General features: G+C 43.2%; 1 protein-coding gene across 1 annotated transcript; it reads right to left on the bottom strand.

The window, feature by feature from the left end:
• Window positions 1-447: 447 nt before the first annotated feature.
• fam98a (family with sequence similarity 98 member A) lies at window positions 448-10,559 on the bottom strand. Its single transcript, XM_069141882.1, is given in 9 exon segments — window positions 448-1,678; window positions 1,680-1,802; window positions 2,039-2,206; window positions 3,548-3,664; window positions 3,763-3,843; window positions 4,975-5,156; window positions 9,218-9,352; window positions 9,645-9,793; window positions 10,413-10,559. Coding segments are annotated over 9 exon segments (1,563 nt in total). The 5' UTR covers window positions 10,451-10,559; the 3' UTR covers window positions 448-1,108.
• Window positions 10,560-17,895: the final 7,336 nt, after the last annotated feature.

Here is a 17,895-nt window from a genome sequence, read left to right as displayed (position 1 = left end):
CTTTAAGTGACTTTAAATGTTTCAAACCATCACTTTCATATGCTGGAGCTCATTATTATTTTGTATTTAATACACTACAAAAGATATGAATTAAAACATCTTTGGTCAAGACTATTAGTTTAGTACTAAACCACTAAAGCTAGAAAATAAATGCTTATGTTTTGCTTTAAGTTATGAATGAACAGTTCATGTTTGTGTCATTCAATACCGGTTTGTCTTTTAGTTAATGTAGCAAACACTGTTGACTGGCTGCTACCACTATTTACTGTGTATTTATCATATATATATATATAGCTGTACATTGGTTGTCAATTATTGTCAGCTGTGGATTTGCTTGCTTTTTTCATGAATATGCAGATATCCGTCTTTTGTACAATACAAACTGAAATGAGCTGTCTGGCCACTCGGAGAATTTGACAGTTCCTGATTTAATCAGACGACTGAATGGAAAGTGATAATATTCTCGTTTCAGCTTTTATTGCTCATTCACACATCCATGCAAACTTTCCAACATCCATATCTGTATGCATACAATCTTCCATGAGCAGTACAAGATGACATCTTTTAAATAGATAACAAAGGAGATCCCAGTCAAATCTACCGAAACAAAATGAGGACTGGAAAAAAATAACCTGTATTCAAGTAATCATCAAATTCAATGACGCTGTAAGAATTTCAAGAACCCGACACGTGATAATGATGTGCATTTCTAATGTCAGATACACAGTAGGTGCATCAACACTGAAATTTTAAGGAACTTTTTCCTGTTTTCAAAACCGATATCCAATATAAGGCTAATTAGGCATCAATAAGAGGTCAAAACAGCAGAGTCCAGCTAACCTGCTAGCTGGCAGTCAGCTAATCGACTGCTAACCAGCAGAGCTGTTGGCATGAAGAGTCGTAATAATGAAGCAAAGAAAACACAGCGGGATGAAGCAGAACTCCAGCAGAACCGGTCTGTGTATGATAATTACTGCAGAACAGTCGGTAGAGTGTATACTCCTCTTTTAACACTTCAGTCAACTTCCAACCACACTGCAGCCTGAGGAGGAGGAGAAGGAGGAGTGACGCGTTCAGGTGGACTCTGCTGTGATGCCGTGCTGCGTCTTCAACTGGTGTAGTGTCGGCCCTGGTTGAAGCCAGCTTGGTTGTAGTTCTGACCGCCATGTTGGAAGAACTGTTCAAACTGTCCTCCTTGGTTAAAACTCTGTCCCCCTCTCCCTCCCCAGCCACCTCCTCCTCCTCCTCTGCCTCCTCTGCCTCTACCCCCCCGACCTCCTCGTCCCCCGCCTCTCTCCTGATGCCAGCCTCCATCTTGGTGATAATTGCCATGGTAACCACCTCCACCACCACCACCTCCTCCTCCTCCATGGTATCCTGGGTCTTGGAAGCCTCCGAGGTTGTTTCCTCCTCCTCCTCCGTAACCTCCTCTCCCTCCTCCTCCCTGATGACCTCCTGCATCCTGATGGTGACTCTGGTTGTAGCCACCTCTCCCTCCTCCCCCTGCCCCCACCCCGTCTCCCCAGCCTCCCTGCACCTTCCCCCCTCTGCCGCCTCCACCTCCTCCCCTACCTCCCCTGTCTCCATGTCCTCCTCCTCCGCCTCTCTCGTAGCCTCCGCGCCCACCTTGGGAGTAGTGATCGTAGCCCCCCCTGCCGCCGCCACCTCCATGCCCACCCCCCCCCATAGTGTCCTCCGCCTTGGGGAGCATCCTGACGCTTCTGCCAGGAGGGCATCTCGGGGGGCGGCGGCTCGATCTCACAGGGCCGGCCCCCCCGGTCCGGCACGCGGCCCATCAGAACCTGAGGAGGAGACGTGTTGAAATAAAACAGTGAAGCCTGTGAGCCAAGTCCGATCTCAGCTTTGATGTTACTTTTCCCCGTCTGTATGAACACTGGAGGCTCCATAACCTACAATATTTATTCATATTAAATAAAACATGCACTTCAACAACACTCCAAACATTCATGAAACCAGATGAATCCAGACTGTAAAGAACATATGAAAGAAGAAGGTGTGACGACACTGATGAACCCACCTTATTAATGGCACATGCCGTCTTCTCTCTTATCTTGCCACTGCTTGTGCGGAGGATTTTGGAGAAGTCCTGTCGAGCAGCAAGAAGGTGGGCGGCAGAGATTTTACTTTTGGCGCCGAGGGCTGAACGCAGCGGCTGGTAGACCTTCGCTAACTTCTCAGCATGCGTCTGCAGGAACACAGGACAACAACACGCGAAGCATACGAGTCACATATGAAGAGAAAATAGGAAGAACACAACAATAAAATCTGAAATGTGTTTTCACCGTGTTTGGTTTTTAGCAGGTTTTTGAACAAGAATCGCTTTGAGATGGTGAGAGGAGAATCATCAGTGTCTCTATAGAACTCAGACGGTCATCAAACCACAGCTGCAACAATCAGCTGATTCAGCAGCTCAAACGCATCAGCAACTATTTTATTAATCGATTAATTAAAGTTGTTCCCTCACTTTACAATAAACCAAATATCTTAGACCAGTGTTGTGTTCCAGATGTTCTACTTGTGTTCCAGATGTTCCACCTGTGTTCCAGATGTTCCACCTGTGTTCCAGATGTTCCACCTGTGTTCCAGATGTTATACCTGTGTTCCAGATGTTCTACTTGTGTTCCAGATGTTGTTCTTGTGTTCCAGATGTTCTACTTGTGTTCCAGATGTTCTACTTGTGTACTAACACTAACATCAGAACACTACCAGTTCCAGGATGAAGCACTCAGTACGCTGCAGAAAAAGACAAGTTTGAAACTCTGGACGCTTTCCCCCCTAAACGGTCGCCATCTTGGCTCCATAGTGGAAGGGGCGGGGCCACCAACGTAAAGGATTTTCAGATTAAAAGCGTGTGAGGAAGCTGCAGCTGTTCCTTAACACAAAGTGTTTCTTTTCCACTGCTGCTGCTGGACAGAAGAATCAGTGTGTTTGTGGAGTGCAGTGTGTGAGCAGTGTGATCTGAAACAACACGACTGTCGAGATGAAGACATAGTAAGAGTCCGAACATGGAAGAGAACTATTTGTTCGGGTACTAGAGGAAGTACGTTCTCTGGAACACAGCATGTGTCAGATGTCACATTTTTCAGTCTTTGATATTATAGACTATGCGAATAATTGATTTCTTATGGAAAATGGAACAATCACCAATCAATCCAACAACAGCAAGCTCTGTTTACTTGAATCAAAGTGTCTTGTTTCTGATACTATTAATCTAGAGAGGATGCAGCTGTGTTCTCCACAACACGGTGATCATCTGTGCAACATGCATGAAACATGCAACATGACAGAGTGAGGAATTATCCAACCAGCTGGAGATGGTGAAACATTCAACATGGCTTCAGTGTGTGTGAACACAATGACAGGAAGTAACTCCACACCGGATAATTTTCAGTGTGTACGTTCGGCCTTTTTCACTTCTCCATTGAACTCGATGGTTGATAAAGTCCGAGGTTAAAGAGACTAAACACATCATCTTCCTGTTTGAAAGGCTTAAGTTGTGCTTCATCAGATTTAAGTTGCCACGTACCTTTGCTCTATCGGACCACCCGAAAGACTGCACCGTCACATCCAGACGCTTCAACAACATCTTCCTTCTCACTTCATACTCATTTACTAGGGCTTGGTTTATAGCTTCAATTTTTTCCTGGCAGAGAGGAAAAAAACACGGAAAAGAGAAGAAAAGAGGGTTATTGCTGCCTGCGGAGTTCCCTGACTGAACGGTAGTGGTTTGACAGTGTTTACCAAGTGCACGGGTCCGAGGGGCTTCTTCAGCAGAGGCTCTCCGACATGATGTGGTGGGACTCGACTGAGGGCTTCTTTCAGCTGAGACCAATAAAGAGAGCATGCAGATATAAATGCACGGATGGACACTTCTAAAATCAGGTTATACTTGACAGCAGATACAAGATATGTGTTTGCAGCATTTAACCCTTTGAACCCTGTAGACTATTTTCAGGGTGATTTTACTACCTTCACTTTTAGGATCATATCTTTACTATTGTTGCAGCTAACCATTCATGGTATATCTTGGTTTTATCAAGACAGTCCAGGCTATCCAAATCTTTCATCATTCAATTTGATAATAATTAGAGGTTTCTTTATATTAGCCTTTATATGTTTTGTCTTATAAAATTGTTATGTTTTTACATGTATCTCACCATAAAATACTGTCAGTAGAGATATCTTTTTATAGTTGTGTGGAGATGATTGTCTAGAATTTTTTAATATCTGAATCATGTTTGTGGGACACTGCATGCCTCAGCAGTTTGAAAACACGGAAGGAAAATAAATGTCATGAATGACTTCAGGTGTCCAGGGACCCAAACAGGGACTCACACTCAGGACATGATATGTGCTGATAACTCAGCTGTAGTGTAGGCCCACTAATATGTTGTTATTATTATTATTATTATTATTATTATTATTATCGTCATTATTATTATTACAAAGTGGGAGGTAATGTCAGCTCTACGTTGGAGACTGTACAGAGGTCAGCTGTGATTTTAAAACGGGATAATGTGAAAACTCTTTGTGCTCCAGAGAAACGAGTGGTATCATCAGAGGCTCGTTTCTGCTGGTTATTTTGATATTCAGAGATCAGGACTTCTGGATTTCTTCAGTTCAGAGTAGATGGAGGCAGAACTTCATGAGTGGAACGATGATTAAACTTGCTGCAACTCTGAAGCTGATTTTCTCTGCAGCGCTTCGTCACAGAGAAGGAACAGACACTTTAGAAAAGCTGCCGTGGTGCAGTTTCATAGGATGTGTGTGAATTTGAAGACACTTTGCATTCATCGGGTTCTAATGGTTAACGGCAGCTTATATTATATACATGTCCTATTACTGTGTAGTATAGTAGTTCCACAGCTCGCTTGAAATACAGGCTAAAACCTGACTAGATGCCGTTTATGTTGTGAGTGCATACATCCTTCCTGTGACACCGGCCCAACTCACCTTCTTCTCAATGCCACTGAAGAACTGAAACATGGTGATGTTGGCGGGAGGCTTGGACATGCCCAGAGCCACGCAGATGCCCTTCAGCTCCTGGAACACGGGGCTGCCGGACTCCTCGGCTTTCTTCTGGGGCTTGTTGACCAGGATCATCCTCGACGCCTCCAACTCTGACACCAGAAAGGCTGCATTAGAGAAATGGAAATAGGTTTGAATCTTACTGCTGTTACATAATGAAACATGATGACAGAAATAATTACAAAAAAAAGCAGTTTTCTTGTGGCACACAGATGTGACTAATAACACTGATGATGTCTTTTATTTCAGCAGGGAGGATATCGTATGGAGCTCAGACTGAATCGCCACCAACTGATCTTGAGCCACATTTCTGCCAAATCAGTTGTTGGTTGATGTGCAGTCTGATTATTAATCCGCTGAAAGATCAATGATCCTGCTCCCGGCCTATCAGATGGATCTGTCTGTCCCTCAAGACTCCTGTTGAAATCCAAAGTCAGCTTGTTGTAATGTAGTTGAATATTTTATGGCTAAAACTTATGAAGATGTTTTTGTGTCTTTATTATGCAAGCAAAAAAAACTAAAACGTTTTGAAAGCAAATTTCTCAAACTGCAATTAAAAATCAAGTTTGTAAGCAAAAATATAGAAACAGAATATAATTATTTGCATTGCAAACAAATTTGCTTTTACAGTTTTGGTCACTGAATTAAAACCTTTGCTTTTAAATAAAAAAACCTTTTCAATCTGACTAAAACTAACAAAATTGTTAGAGCCAAACTTTATTTTGAATTGCAGTTTGAGAAATTTTCTTTCAAAATGTTTTTTTTTGCTTACATAATAAAGACACATTTCCTTCATAAAACTGAGCTTCCTGTGATATAAACCTGAACGTTTCTGTAAAACAGACGGATCCGATCTTCTGCGTCTTCCACTCGTGCAGTTCATTTTGTTCTTCTTACTTTCCATAAATAGCAGAGTTTCATAAAGTAACGCAGCCTGTCTTTCTTGCTTTTCCCCCCACATTTAGGACGTAGTAATCATGTCTGGATGAACTTCGCTAGGACTGACGGAGGACAAAATGTACTGAGGATTTAGTGTTTCCATTCAGTGGGAGCAGCTGTATCAGAGCTGCTCAGCAGGTTCTGGCCAGTTCAAATTGCACACGTGTAGAGTCCGGCTATCTTTGTGTGTGCCGAGTAAGTCAGCATGCACAGTGCAACAGCCGTTGGACTAACACACTTTGCTGTCATGTCATGAGCTACACCCGTGTTTAACCAGTCAGAATATCTGCATGAGTAAAGAGTTTATGGGGAGAAGTTAAGCATTTAACCGTCTCTACACGATGCTCTTCTTGACTCTTAGAAACACGGCTGATCGAGAGAAGACCGAAAACAACTGCAGACGTGAAACAAGTCACAGCAGCTCTGAATGTTGTGTGGGACATTCAACAGTTTAAAGTGGAGTTAGCTGACAGAATTAAGTGGGAAATGTCTGTTTTCCCATGTGAAGGTGGTGCATCATCGTTCAGCATTTAAACACTTGTTTTTACTCATGGGCTAAAAAAACGAGGATTAAACTATTACCAGCTTGCCAGTCTAAAAGGTATAATATATATATTTATTTTTTCACAGAGCAAAATGTCATTGTGAAAAAAGCAACACTGAGGTCAACCAACTTTAAGACAGAGAACTTATAACTATCAGATGGTTAAAACCGGATCGGATCCCCTCCACATACAATATATGGATCCAAAAATTATGGGACATCTATCAAATGGAGCGAATCACATATTCATTAAGGCTCCAAAAGTCTATCTTTACTAAACGATGGGGTCCTATCGCAGCATTATTAATACAATGAGGGTTACCACTGTATGTTGCTCGGCCCTCGGGCTGAACTATTATCTGTTAACTCTCTCTATACACACACATTATACACTATCCTCTCTGAAAATCATATATAGCACCTACGATACTAAATTCAGGAGTGGACAATTATTACTTTTTCATCCCTTGTTTTATTTTTATTTATGTATGTAATCAATTATTTATTCTTATTTCCCCTTCTTTTTTCTCTTGGAGTGAGCACCATTTAAATGTTTGTTGTTCTCTCTATGTGTTGTACACTGTACCTGAATATCATGTGTACCAAGACTATATACAGTTGAAAAATGGACAAAGAAAGTAACTGCCTGAAAATGCATGTTGTTATGTTGTTGAAAACTAAATAAACAGTGAGTTTAAAAAAAGAAAAAAGACAGAAGTTCCACAACATTCACTAATGTCACATCTGGCATAGAAAATCAACTAAGCTCTGAAAAAAACGATGCAGCAGTTTTAAGTTTGGTAGCGGCAGAGTAAAAGTACCAAACCAGGGTGTTTCACATGCTACAATAATGACTTCTTTCTTTCCAAATCCAGCACATCATTGAGAAAGCGACCCAACCTACTCCAACCCAACAGCTAAAACTGACACCGACACAAAACACATGCAATACAAAAGAAATATCTGCCACAGGTGTCGGACCTGAGAGCCCCTGAACACCTGGAACACAATCTGTGTGAGATCACACATCTCTCCCCTCTAACCTTTGTTGCAGATATTACGATGGAACAATATTATTCTAAGAAGAACATGTAGTTACTGAAACAACTTAAAACACCTGATCTGCTTGTACCGCCTCCTGGTGGTCGCTACCGGCACAGCACCTTACAATATCCCCATTTCCCCCTGGTGTTAACGTGATCTGATGGGTCTGTGCATTCATAGCCTTTATCTTGAGGGTACTTGCTGACATCTGATCCGAGGCCCTGTTCACACTCAACATACACATCCCTCCTGGGTGATCCGATCACACGCGGCCAGCTGTGAACGCACCCGGGTCTGCTTCAGATCCAAGCTACTCAGACCCATCAGTGGGTGTTCTGGGACGCATACGGCCTCATTCTTCCAGCAGCGAGAACGTAAATGTGTCCTGGGCCACGCTGATGGATCACCTACTTAACTGTCATCCTTTAAATAAACAATAACAATATCTCCTGTGTGATTGACAGCTGAACTGTACATGAAGTAGGAGGGATTTACTGCAAATTGAACTGGTGGCTGTAGAGAAGCTGTTTACTGAACACACAGACTGTCTACCTGATGCTGGTTTCACCGAAGTCTACTCTGGGTTTAGTTTTATCCATTTTTTTTAAGTTCATATTGTTTGTAATTTCTGACACAGTTGAGGAAGCCCTGCCTACTTACACATTATCCACTGCAGTGCAGAGCCTACACTCTCTTCCTTAACTACTGTCAATCAAGAACAAGGACTCTCAATAATGAAAGCTAAACCACCTCCAAAGGTTGTCTATTTGATCCAACCATCAGTGATGTTATTGATCATCAGCCATCAGTTAGGTCAGATCTGATTGGAAACCTGACGATACTACGTCCCGCCCACCGATAGCTGTAACCTGACTGCACCACAGGCTTGTCAATCAAACAGACACGTCCCCAAAAACAGGTCTTCTTGAATCTTCTTTTCAAATGAATGAGTGATTATTTTCAGATGGACCTCCAGAAAACTAATAAGAAGGAGTGACTTTAGCTAACAACACCGAGATAACTGATGGACACATTTTATTCACTTTGGATTTGATGAGAGAAGTTGAATGGGAGTCTATGGAGCCGGAGGCTTTTTGGAGCCGACCTCTAGTGGCACTCGCTGGTATTGCAGCTGAAGACACTTCGGGATCAGAACCATTTTACAGACCTGAAGCTACGAACTCTTTTATATCCAGTCTGTGGTTTTATATCCAGTCTGTAGTTTTATATCCAGTCTGTAGTTTTATATCCAGTCTATAGTTTTATATCCAGTCTGTAGTTTTACATCCAGTCTGTAGTTTTACATCCAGTCTATAGTTTTATATCCAGTCTGTAGTTTTACATCCAGTCTGTGGTTTTATATCCAGTCTGTGGTTTTATATCCAGTCTATAGTTTTACATCCAGTCTGTAGTTTTACATCCAGTCTGTAGTTTTATATCCAGTCTGTAGTTTTACATCCAGTCTGTAGTTTTACATCCAGTCTGTGGCCTGACCTAATCCCTGCATTAACGTGGGTTTTCTCTTGTCCTGATAAGTTATCTGAAGACAGATCTCGTTAGCTGACACGTTAATGCAGCATAAAAGATTAGTCTGACTTGCTCTTTGAACAGAGATGTTGTTACAGAGTGCTGTTTTCATACTGATGAGCAGCAGACAGTCGGTCCTGTTGAGGAGCCTCTGGGTGACATCTCCGCTGGTGAGGACGGAGTATGGACAGGCAAGCTCCGACAGCAGGCCGCTCATCTCCAGCTGGAAGCTCTCCGCCTCACTTGGACCTGGGACAGGCAGCAGCACAGGAACACTCAACACATGATGTCATTTAGAGCTTACAGTTATTAAAAATGCCCAAATGTAGATTTGAATCCTTCTATTTTGAGTTAAGAGCTGATTGTTCAACCTAAACCATAGCACATGTTATAAGTATAGCATTTCTTTGCCAACCTTCAACCTGCAAGAAAATGAAATAATAACATAGAACTATTGGATGTGCAAGTATTCCTTTTATACAAGTTATCCTAACCCTGCATCAGGATCCACTCTAGTTCATTGAGATGAAAGAGAACTTACAGTTAGTGGCATGAACATTTTCCTCCAGTCTGCAGTAGAGTCGAATCTCTGAGACGATCCAAGCACAGAGCTTCGTAAACTCAGGAGAAGCTGCTCCTCCGCTAGCAGCCGAATCCAGAGATCCCTCCTCCAACAGAGGGCCCTGGTACCTACACACACACATATACACATATATAAAAACCTCAATTTCAAACCACAACTCTTCTCTCTTATCAGCACAGCGTGGCAGTGACGATCCGTAATATTGGAGTTCGGTTCCAGAAGAACATCTAAAGCCTTTTGGCCAAGTACCAACCGCACATGCCAGCCAAGCCAAAGCCCATTTTAAAATCGGGTTATTTAAGGAATCCTTGCTTATTGCCAAACACACATACTGCAGGTGGACTGGCTCGGGATCTCGGGATGCTAGCAGATACTTCGGCTTACATGTAACTAACCTTGAACCATTTTTCAGTTCCAGAACCAGAACTTAGAGAGCAGGTGTGTACGTGGTTAACAGGGAGGAACGTGGTGCTGACATGCAACATGTCTGGCGCTATACACACATGTACAATCAACCTGTAGGTCTCCTGACACCGGTGTGTAAATCAATAGGAGCACTGAAAAAAAATCACCATCAGAGCGACGTTATTTACGACAGTAAGTTAGCCGTTTAGCTAAAATAAGCTATGTTACAAGGCGCTAGCTAAAATAGGAACGACGGCACCGGGCTGGTTTAGTGGAGCGCCAGTTCATACAGAGGCGGACTTGTTACGTTCTTTAACTCACCCTAAATCTTCAAGAGAGACCAGAATGTCATTCTCCATCCCAGTAGTCTGTAGTGAAGCTCTCAAATCACGTACTATGATAAGAGATTTTCACATCAGCCAGCTCAGCTGACGGTTAAATTCCTCCACTTCTTCTTTGGACACTTTAGCTGCTGTCAAACCTGCTCACACGGCGCTTTACCGCCACCTGCTGGACCGGAGTGCGAAAGCAGTGGTGCTAGATTAGGCCAGTACATACGGGAACTTTGACTTTCGGAAACATACACGCCCCGTTTTTGGGGAAAATGGTTGAACTTCTGGCTTGCCATAGAAACAAACGAAGAGTGTTCGGGTTGGGTAGGGGAACTGATCCTCCCGTCCGAATAAACGGGCGAGAGGGAGTGCACGGTCCATCCCCCGGTAGGTCTCCCACCCCAACCCCTCTCCCTCGTATCCCGTGCTTCCAATTAGGGTATTCCCGTCCATGTCACCGGGGGACCATCTCGTCCTCCACGGTGACCGACAAGGATCCCATTTGGGCTTATTAGTCCCTGTTCATGGTAAGTATATATATTTTGTATTTTTTTTTTGGGTGGGTACAGATCCCGAAATAAAAAAATAAAATGAAACTGGTTTTGTGTTATAAAAAAAATGAACAATTTGTCTTCAATTCTTGTGCCTCTCGCGACGTTTCGACTTATTTTAGTCTTTATCAGGCGTGGGAACGAAAAAAATAAAATAAAAGTGGTCCCCTCGTGGTCTCTGAGTGTTTTTTGCTTGCTGGGCAGGTCATCTTGCCTTTTTTCAGCAGATCAAATTTGAGGACGGGTTGCTTCTGCATCTGCTCCTTTTGTAGAGCAGGGGTGGGCAAACTACAGCCCGCGGGCCACATCCGGCCCGTTGGTCTTTTTAATCCGGCCCGCCGAAGATTGGTACAGAATTGCCCAAATCAAATCATATCATAATTATGACTGCATTCATTTGACCTTGTCCTGTAATACCTGGCGGTCCCCCAGGTGGCGCACTAGGCCGAGCTACTCTCTACTGTCACTCTGCTGCTGCTCTGAACACATCTGCAACAATGAACGGGCCAAAGAAAAGAAAAGTCGACAGCAAGCGCCGAGTGTTTAATAAGGAACGGACGACTAAATCCTTTTCCACTGAAGTCCGGTCGAAGGCTGTGTGTCTGATTTACCAAGAAACCGTTTCAGTTCTAAAGGAATACAACATCAGCCGTCACTTTTCCACCAAGCATGCTCATTGCGCTAACAACCAGTCAACGCGGGAACGGACGGCGACCGCTCGGAGGTCGGCAGATAGTTTGCAGGATCAGCAAAACACCTTTATCTGACAAACTGCCATCCAAGAATCAAGCACGAAGCCAAGTTATTTGCTGGCATTCAAATTAGCAAAGACCAGAAAGCCTTTCTCCGAAGGGGAGTTTCTCAAAGAGTGCTGGTAGAGACAACAGGTGTCTGGTGTCCTGAGAGAAGAACAAATTAGAAAACATGAGCTCATCACGCAGGACAGTGACGAAGACTTGGCTAGCAGGCTAAACAAAAAAGCGGAGTCATTTACATGATATTTCTTGGCACTGGACGAAAGTAATGACAAAAAAAGACACCGCTCAGCTTTTAATTTTTATCAGAGGGATTAATGACAAGTTTGAGATAACGGAGGAGTTTTTGGCCGTGGAATCCCTGAAGGGACACCGTGGGGAGAGGACTCGTATGACGGCGTGTCGGAGGTCATCGAGAGGCTCCAGCTACCTTGGAGTCCGCTCGCCAACGTTACCACGGACGAATCGCCAAATCTGACTGGAAAAAACGTCGGGTTGCTCAAAATAATCCAGGAGAGGGTGAAAGAGGACAACCCTGAGCAGGAGGACATTTTCTTACACTGTGTAAATCCACTGCAGCTCGACCACGTGGTGAAGCCGGTTGTAGAAGTGATTAACTTTATTGGAGCGAGGAGACTTCACCATCCTCAGTTTATTAAGTTTCTTGAAGAAACTGACTCTGATCACCAGGACTTGCTTCACCACTCCAACATCCGCTGGTAGAGTTTGGGGAAAGTATGTCAATGAGTGTGGGAGCTCAAACAGGAGATTATCTCATTTTTGGAGCTACTTGAGAAAGCTGACGATGTTCCTAAGCTGAGTGACACAGATCGTCTTTGTGATTTATCTTTTGCTGAGGACGTACTGACACACATGAATGAGCTGAACGTGAAGCTACGAGGGAAAGACCAGTTTGTCCATGAAATGTACACAAACGTCAGAGCCTTCAAAACCAAGCCAGTTTTATTCTCAAAGCAAATGTCAAACAAGTCATTTGCTCATTTCCCCACGCTGGCTACGCTGGAAGACGTCCTCGACATGAAGACATACAGGAAATCACTGGACGACCTGCACGGAGAGTTCTGCCATCGGTTCTCTGATTTTGGAAAAATTGACAAGTCACTTCAGCTGGTGTCGTGTCCCTCCAGCTGGTCTCATGTCCCTTCAGTCACTTCAGCTGGTGTCGTGTCCCTTCAGCTGGTGTCGTGTCCCTTCAGCTGGTGTCCCTTCAGCTGGTGTCGTGTCCCTTCAGCTGGTGTCGTGTCCCTTCAGCTGGTGTCTTGTCCCTCCAGCTGGTGTCCTGTCCCTTCACACAAGACCCTGAAACGGCGCCACAGGAGTTTCAGTTGGAACCGATTGATCTCCAATGTGACACCGTCTTCAAGGAGAAGTTCAACTCTCTTAAACTGGATGCGTTTTATGCTTCATTAAAGCAGCCAAATTTCCAAACATCCAGAAGATGTCCCAGAAGATGTCCCAGAAGATGCTGGTGTTGTTTGTCTCTACGTACGTGTGTGAACAGACTTTTAGTGTAATGAACACCAACAAAGCACCTCACAGATCCCAGTTGAGTGATGAAACCTCAGATCTGTTCTGAGAACACAACAAAACTAACAGCAGACTTCGATGCACTGACAGAGAAGGTGATCAACAACACTGTTCCCACTAAAAGTGAATGTAGGTATTAACACTGTGATGCCTTTTTTTATGTTTATGTTTGATATGTATGCATCTGGTGCTGGCCCAGCCAGTCTGTCAAATTTAAAAAGTCAATGTGGCCCCTGAGCCAAAAAGTTTGCCCACCCCTGTTGTAGAGTCTCCCTGTCCTGTGGGGGCGGGCCTTGTGGAGCATTTTGTCCTTTGGCTGTTTGCCCTGTCTGTCTTTGAGACTCTGTAAGTATATGCAGCTAGAGGTGGCCAGCTCTTGGAGGAGCTTTGCTCTACTCTGTGCTTTTTGCCTTCCTCGTACTGTTTACGGTTTGTAATTATATTCTCTAATTAAATGGACCACTGTTTGTGTTTTTTTAAATATAGGGATCTGTTTTAAATATTCCTGATTCATGTGTGCATGTTAGTGTGTGTCAGGAGTTCAGTTTTTTCCTCCGTTTTGCCCCCGATCACCTCTCCTCCTGTGTCCCCTGTTTTTGTCTGTGGCCACGCTCCTCACCTCCCGTGGCCACGCCCCTCACCGGTCCCAGCAGATGCAGCCACTCACCCCTGATCACCACCTGCAGGTGTGCTGCATCTCCCTGATCACCTCCCCGGACTATATGTAACCTGCCCCTGCACAACTCTGGTTGTCGGTGCATTTTTGTTTAGCCACCCGTCCGTCCTCTGTCTGCTCCCCGTCCGTCTTCCGTCTGCTCCCCGTCAGCTCTCCGTCAGTCCTGTTCCTGTTCCCGTTCCTCCGGCCTCTGTGTCTCCTGCGGATATCCCCGTCAAAATCACCAGTCGGTGGAGTTGCCCTCCCGGCTCGGAAGATTGTTGACGCCGTCCCTTCCGCTGGTCTGCCGGCTGCCCTGTTACCCGTGTCCCCCTGGAGCTGTCGGTCGAGTTGCCCTCCCGACTGGACGTATAGTGGACACGCTCGGTGCCACCTTTTGGTTTGTAGTTTTTTGGACAATAAAGACTGTATTTTTGGAACTTGAAACCTTGAGTCTGTGAGCTTGCATTTGGGTCCTGGAAAAACACCCACCACATAACAGAGTGTTTATATGTGAGAAGCTGACTTGCAGCTAAATGTAGGAGCATGAGATTAAGCCTTTAGGTTTGATAGTTATTGAAGCTGTAGCCCACAGATGACGAGGACCTTCATCACCTGGAAGACTTGGAGGATGAAGGAAAATGTTGAATTTTCTGTGACATCATCAGCATGCAGGCATTGCTAAAAGGAAAACTACCACAGCCTCACACATGTAAACAAACTGAGAATGAGCTGTGATTAGTATGTTCAGATGGATCTAATAACCAATGTCCACCTGGCAGTCACATTTCAGGTGAAGATGACAGCTGAGGTTAGGAAGGAAGGAAGGTTGAGTTTCTCTGTTCCTCCCTGTAAACATTCAGACACATTCATCAGTTAGTTCTAATGTAAAAAGTGTGAAACATTTCCAGGCCTCAGACAGAAAGTTAACATCCTCAGTACGTCCTACATCCATGTAGAGGACAGAAATATAAATGAGTGTTGTTCATCTATTACAGTGTAGGGCTGGTGTCATGGTGAGAGATCAGTACATTACAAACATACATGTACAAGACATCATGCAATATATGAAAATGAGATTTGTGCTTTATTAAAAATATCTTGAACATGTTTCTTTTGTAATAAAAAAATGCTTTGAGTATTTTCTTTGTATTCACTTAGATGTAACTTGGTAAATGTGTGAGCATGAGTGTTAGCTCTCTATGGTAGCCTCCATCCAACACAGTTCAAGTTTTAAAGCTGCCTTGGTTTGGTGGTGATTTAGTTTGGCTCCCTTTGTTTTAAAAGATTTGTTAAAAAACGTGGTTTTAGTAGTGAAGAAATATAAAGATGAACTTTCTGTTGTAGCTCTTTAGACCAAATAAAATCAACTATTCTTTTTAACATATTAACTTATTATTTTTTTGTAAATAGTCTCCAGGCAACGGCATGTTCTAAACTGAGGGGAAGGGCTTTGTTTCAGACCTGTAAATGATTTGATTTTGTTTGTAAAGTTCCTTATTTTTGTCATTAATTGATTTTATTTCTTTAGTTATTTTAGCAGATACTTTTGAGAAACCAGCCACTGTTGTTTTCCCCATCATTGGTTAGGTTTTAGTTTGTAATGAAATGAAACAGAAAAAACAGCCCAAAGTATTTAGTATTAAAACAGTGTGTCTGTGTTTGGGCTGCCAGGGAGAAGGAAATGGTTCCAGTCTTTATTCATGTGTTGTGAGTTTGTGTAAGTTAGTTTATTTTGTAGTGCTGTTAAATGGTTTGGTTTAGCTCCAGTGAATTTGTTTGCAGTGATGATTATTTGTTGTACATGACATTTCCAGCCAGCCTCCCTGACTGCAGTTTGGACCCACATTCTTGATTTGGTTGGTTGTTAATTTCTGTTTGATTTTATTTTTGTATTAAACTGTTATTTCAGGCCCTTTATCATTCCTGGTGTTTAGTTTTATCATCCAGTCAACTGGATTGTCTCCATCAGTCTGAAGTTCCAGTTTATTGTGGCTCCTGTCTATTGTCACCTGGTCACAGTAGCAAAAGCCTTCAGAAGTAATTCCTCCACACGTCTTCCATCCCAGGTGAAAATAAGGTGAGTTGTGTCAAAGGTGTGTGTGACTGGTTAGAAGTCACTTGTGTGTTAATGGCAGCAGCAGTCTGTTCTCTCTGAAGTTGTTGTAGTGCTGCTTGGTTGTGGTGGTTGTCTGGATGGAAGGAAGGAAGGAAGGAGGCATTTATTTGAGGTTGAACTTGCTCCATTAGGCAGCTCAGCTCACAAACAAGACATTTTGTAATGTTTGTAATATGTCATAGGTACGTTCCTGCTCTGGACAACAGTGCTGGTTGAAAGTTTGGGGTGAAACAAGCAACATGTAAGAACTGCTCCACTGATTATATGTTTAAAGGTCATCTTCATATGGAAATGGGGGAAGTCCCCAAAGTTCAGTCTATATAGATGAGTTTTGAAGATAAATTGTAATCCATCCACTCACAGTCATTACACAATGACATCATCCTTTCTACAGCTAACTATGGTTGCACATGACTTTAGCATAACCTGCTTTCCAACCCTGTGATTATGTAGTGCTTAATAAGAGTTACTATAGAATTAGTGTTAGCATTGGGCTAGCGACCTTTATGCAGATTAATTTTGACCTAAACATACCTGATACATAAATACATACTTAAAAACACAGAAGTATTTATCACTCGGACATATTTACTGGTTTGTGAATGCACACATTTAAGATCAACACAGTGAAACTGTAGTAACCTTCCCCTCCCGCTCTGATTGGTAGATTGATTCAGTCAGTATAATGAGATCTCTCCTGAAAACATGGAAACTGTCAAAGTTGTTATTCTCTTGTTTTTTCATTGTCTGTCTGCCTGCCTGTCTGTCTGCCTGTCTGTCTGTCTGCTCATGTCTTTGGCTGCTAGCTTGTTGAGCAACACTGTAAACTCTTCACTGACATCACTGAGTAACTCACCTGCTGTGATCATAAGATGATAGACATCATTAATAATATCAATCTGGTACTTTACTACATTGTTAACAGTGTTAAGATTTCTCTATTAGTTCATTACTGAGAGGTTGAACTGTTGGTTGTAGAAGTGCTAACGAGGTGACAAAAAGTTTGAACTGTTTGATATTTGTAAAGCTTCATTGTTCAACTTAATCAGTACTGAAACAGCACATGAACACATGAAAATTTTTTACTGTTGTGTTGTTGTTGTTGTTGTTGATTCGAGATATCAAAGTAATTGTTGTGAACGCGTTGTTTGTGACAGAACTTACAAAAAAGAGTTATAAGTTTATTGCTGAACTTGAAAAATATTGTAATTTGTTGAATCATTTGCATATTCTTTGTCCCGCTGACCACCCCCCCTAACTTAGGGTTAGGGTTAGGGTTGGGGTTAGGGTTAGGGGTTAAGGGTTTGGGTTGGTTAGGGTTAGGGTTTATGGTTTAGGGTTAGGGTTTAGGGTTAGGGTTAGGGGTTAGGGGTTTAGGGTTAGGGTTGGTTAGGGTTAGGGTTAGGTTCAGTGAACTGATACTCCCCACCGAATGAACGGCGGGGAGAAGGAGCACGGGCCCTCCTCCAGGATTCAGGTCTCCCCGTCCAACCCCACTCTCCCCTATCATGCCCCTGGCGGCCGGAATCCGCATGAGGCCCGGTCTGGGGGCGGCCTCCTCTCCTCCGGCGGCTGACCAGGGACCAACCGCCCTGATCTGTGCTCATTTTTAGGACTCCGGATTAAAAATGGTCCTTTGGAAAAAAGCTTTTAATCCAAGAAGGCAAAAAGGTAATGCTCCTCTGGAAAGAACTCCCTTTTAATCCAAGGATAAATCCGAAAGAACTGCTTTTCATCCAAGAATAAATCCAAGAATAAATCCGAAGAAAGCAAAAAAGCCATGTCTCTTTGGAAAATAATCTTTTTTATTTATTTTTCCAAAAATAAAATACATTTAATGTGCC

This window comes from Embiotoca jacksoni, unplaced genomic scaffold (assembly GCF_022577435.1).
Source record: "Embiotoca jacksoni isolate LCO1_2020_lvr unplaced genomic scaffold, fEmbJac1.0.p SCAF_92, whole genome shotgun sequence".
Classification (NCBI taxonomy): domain Eukaryota; kingdom Metazoa; phylum Chordata; class Actinopteri; family Embiotocidae; genus Embiotoca; species Embiotoca jacksoni.
This window is presented reverse-complemented; position numbering and strand designations above follow the sequence as displayed.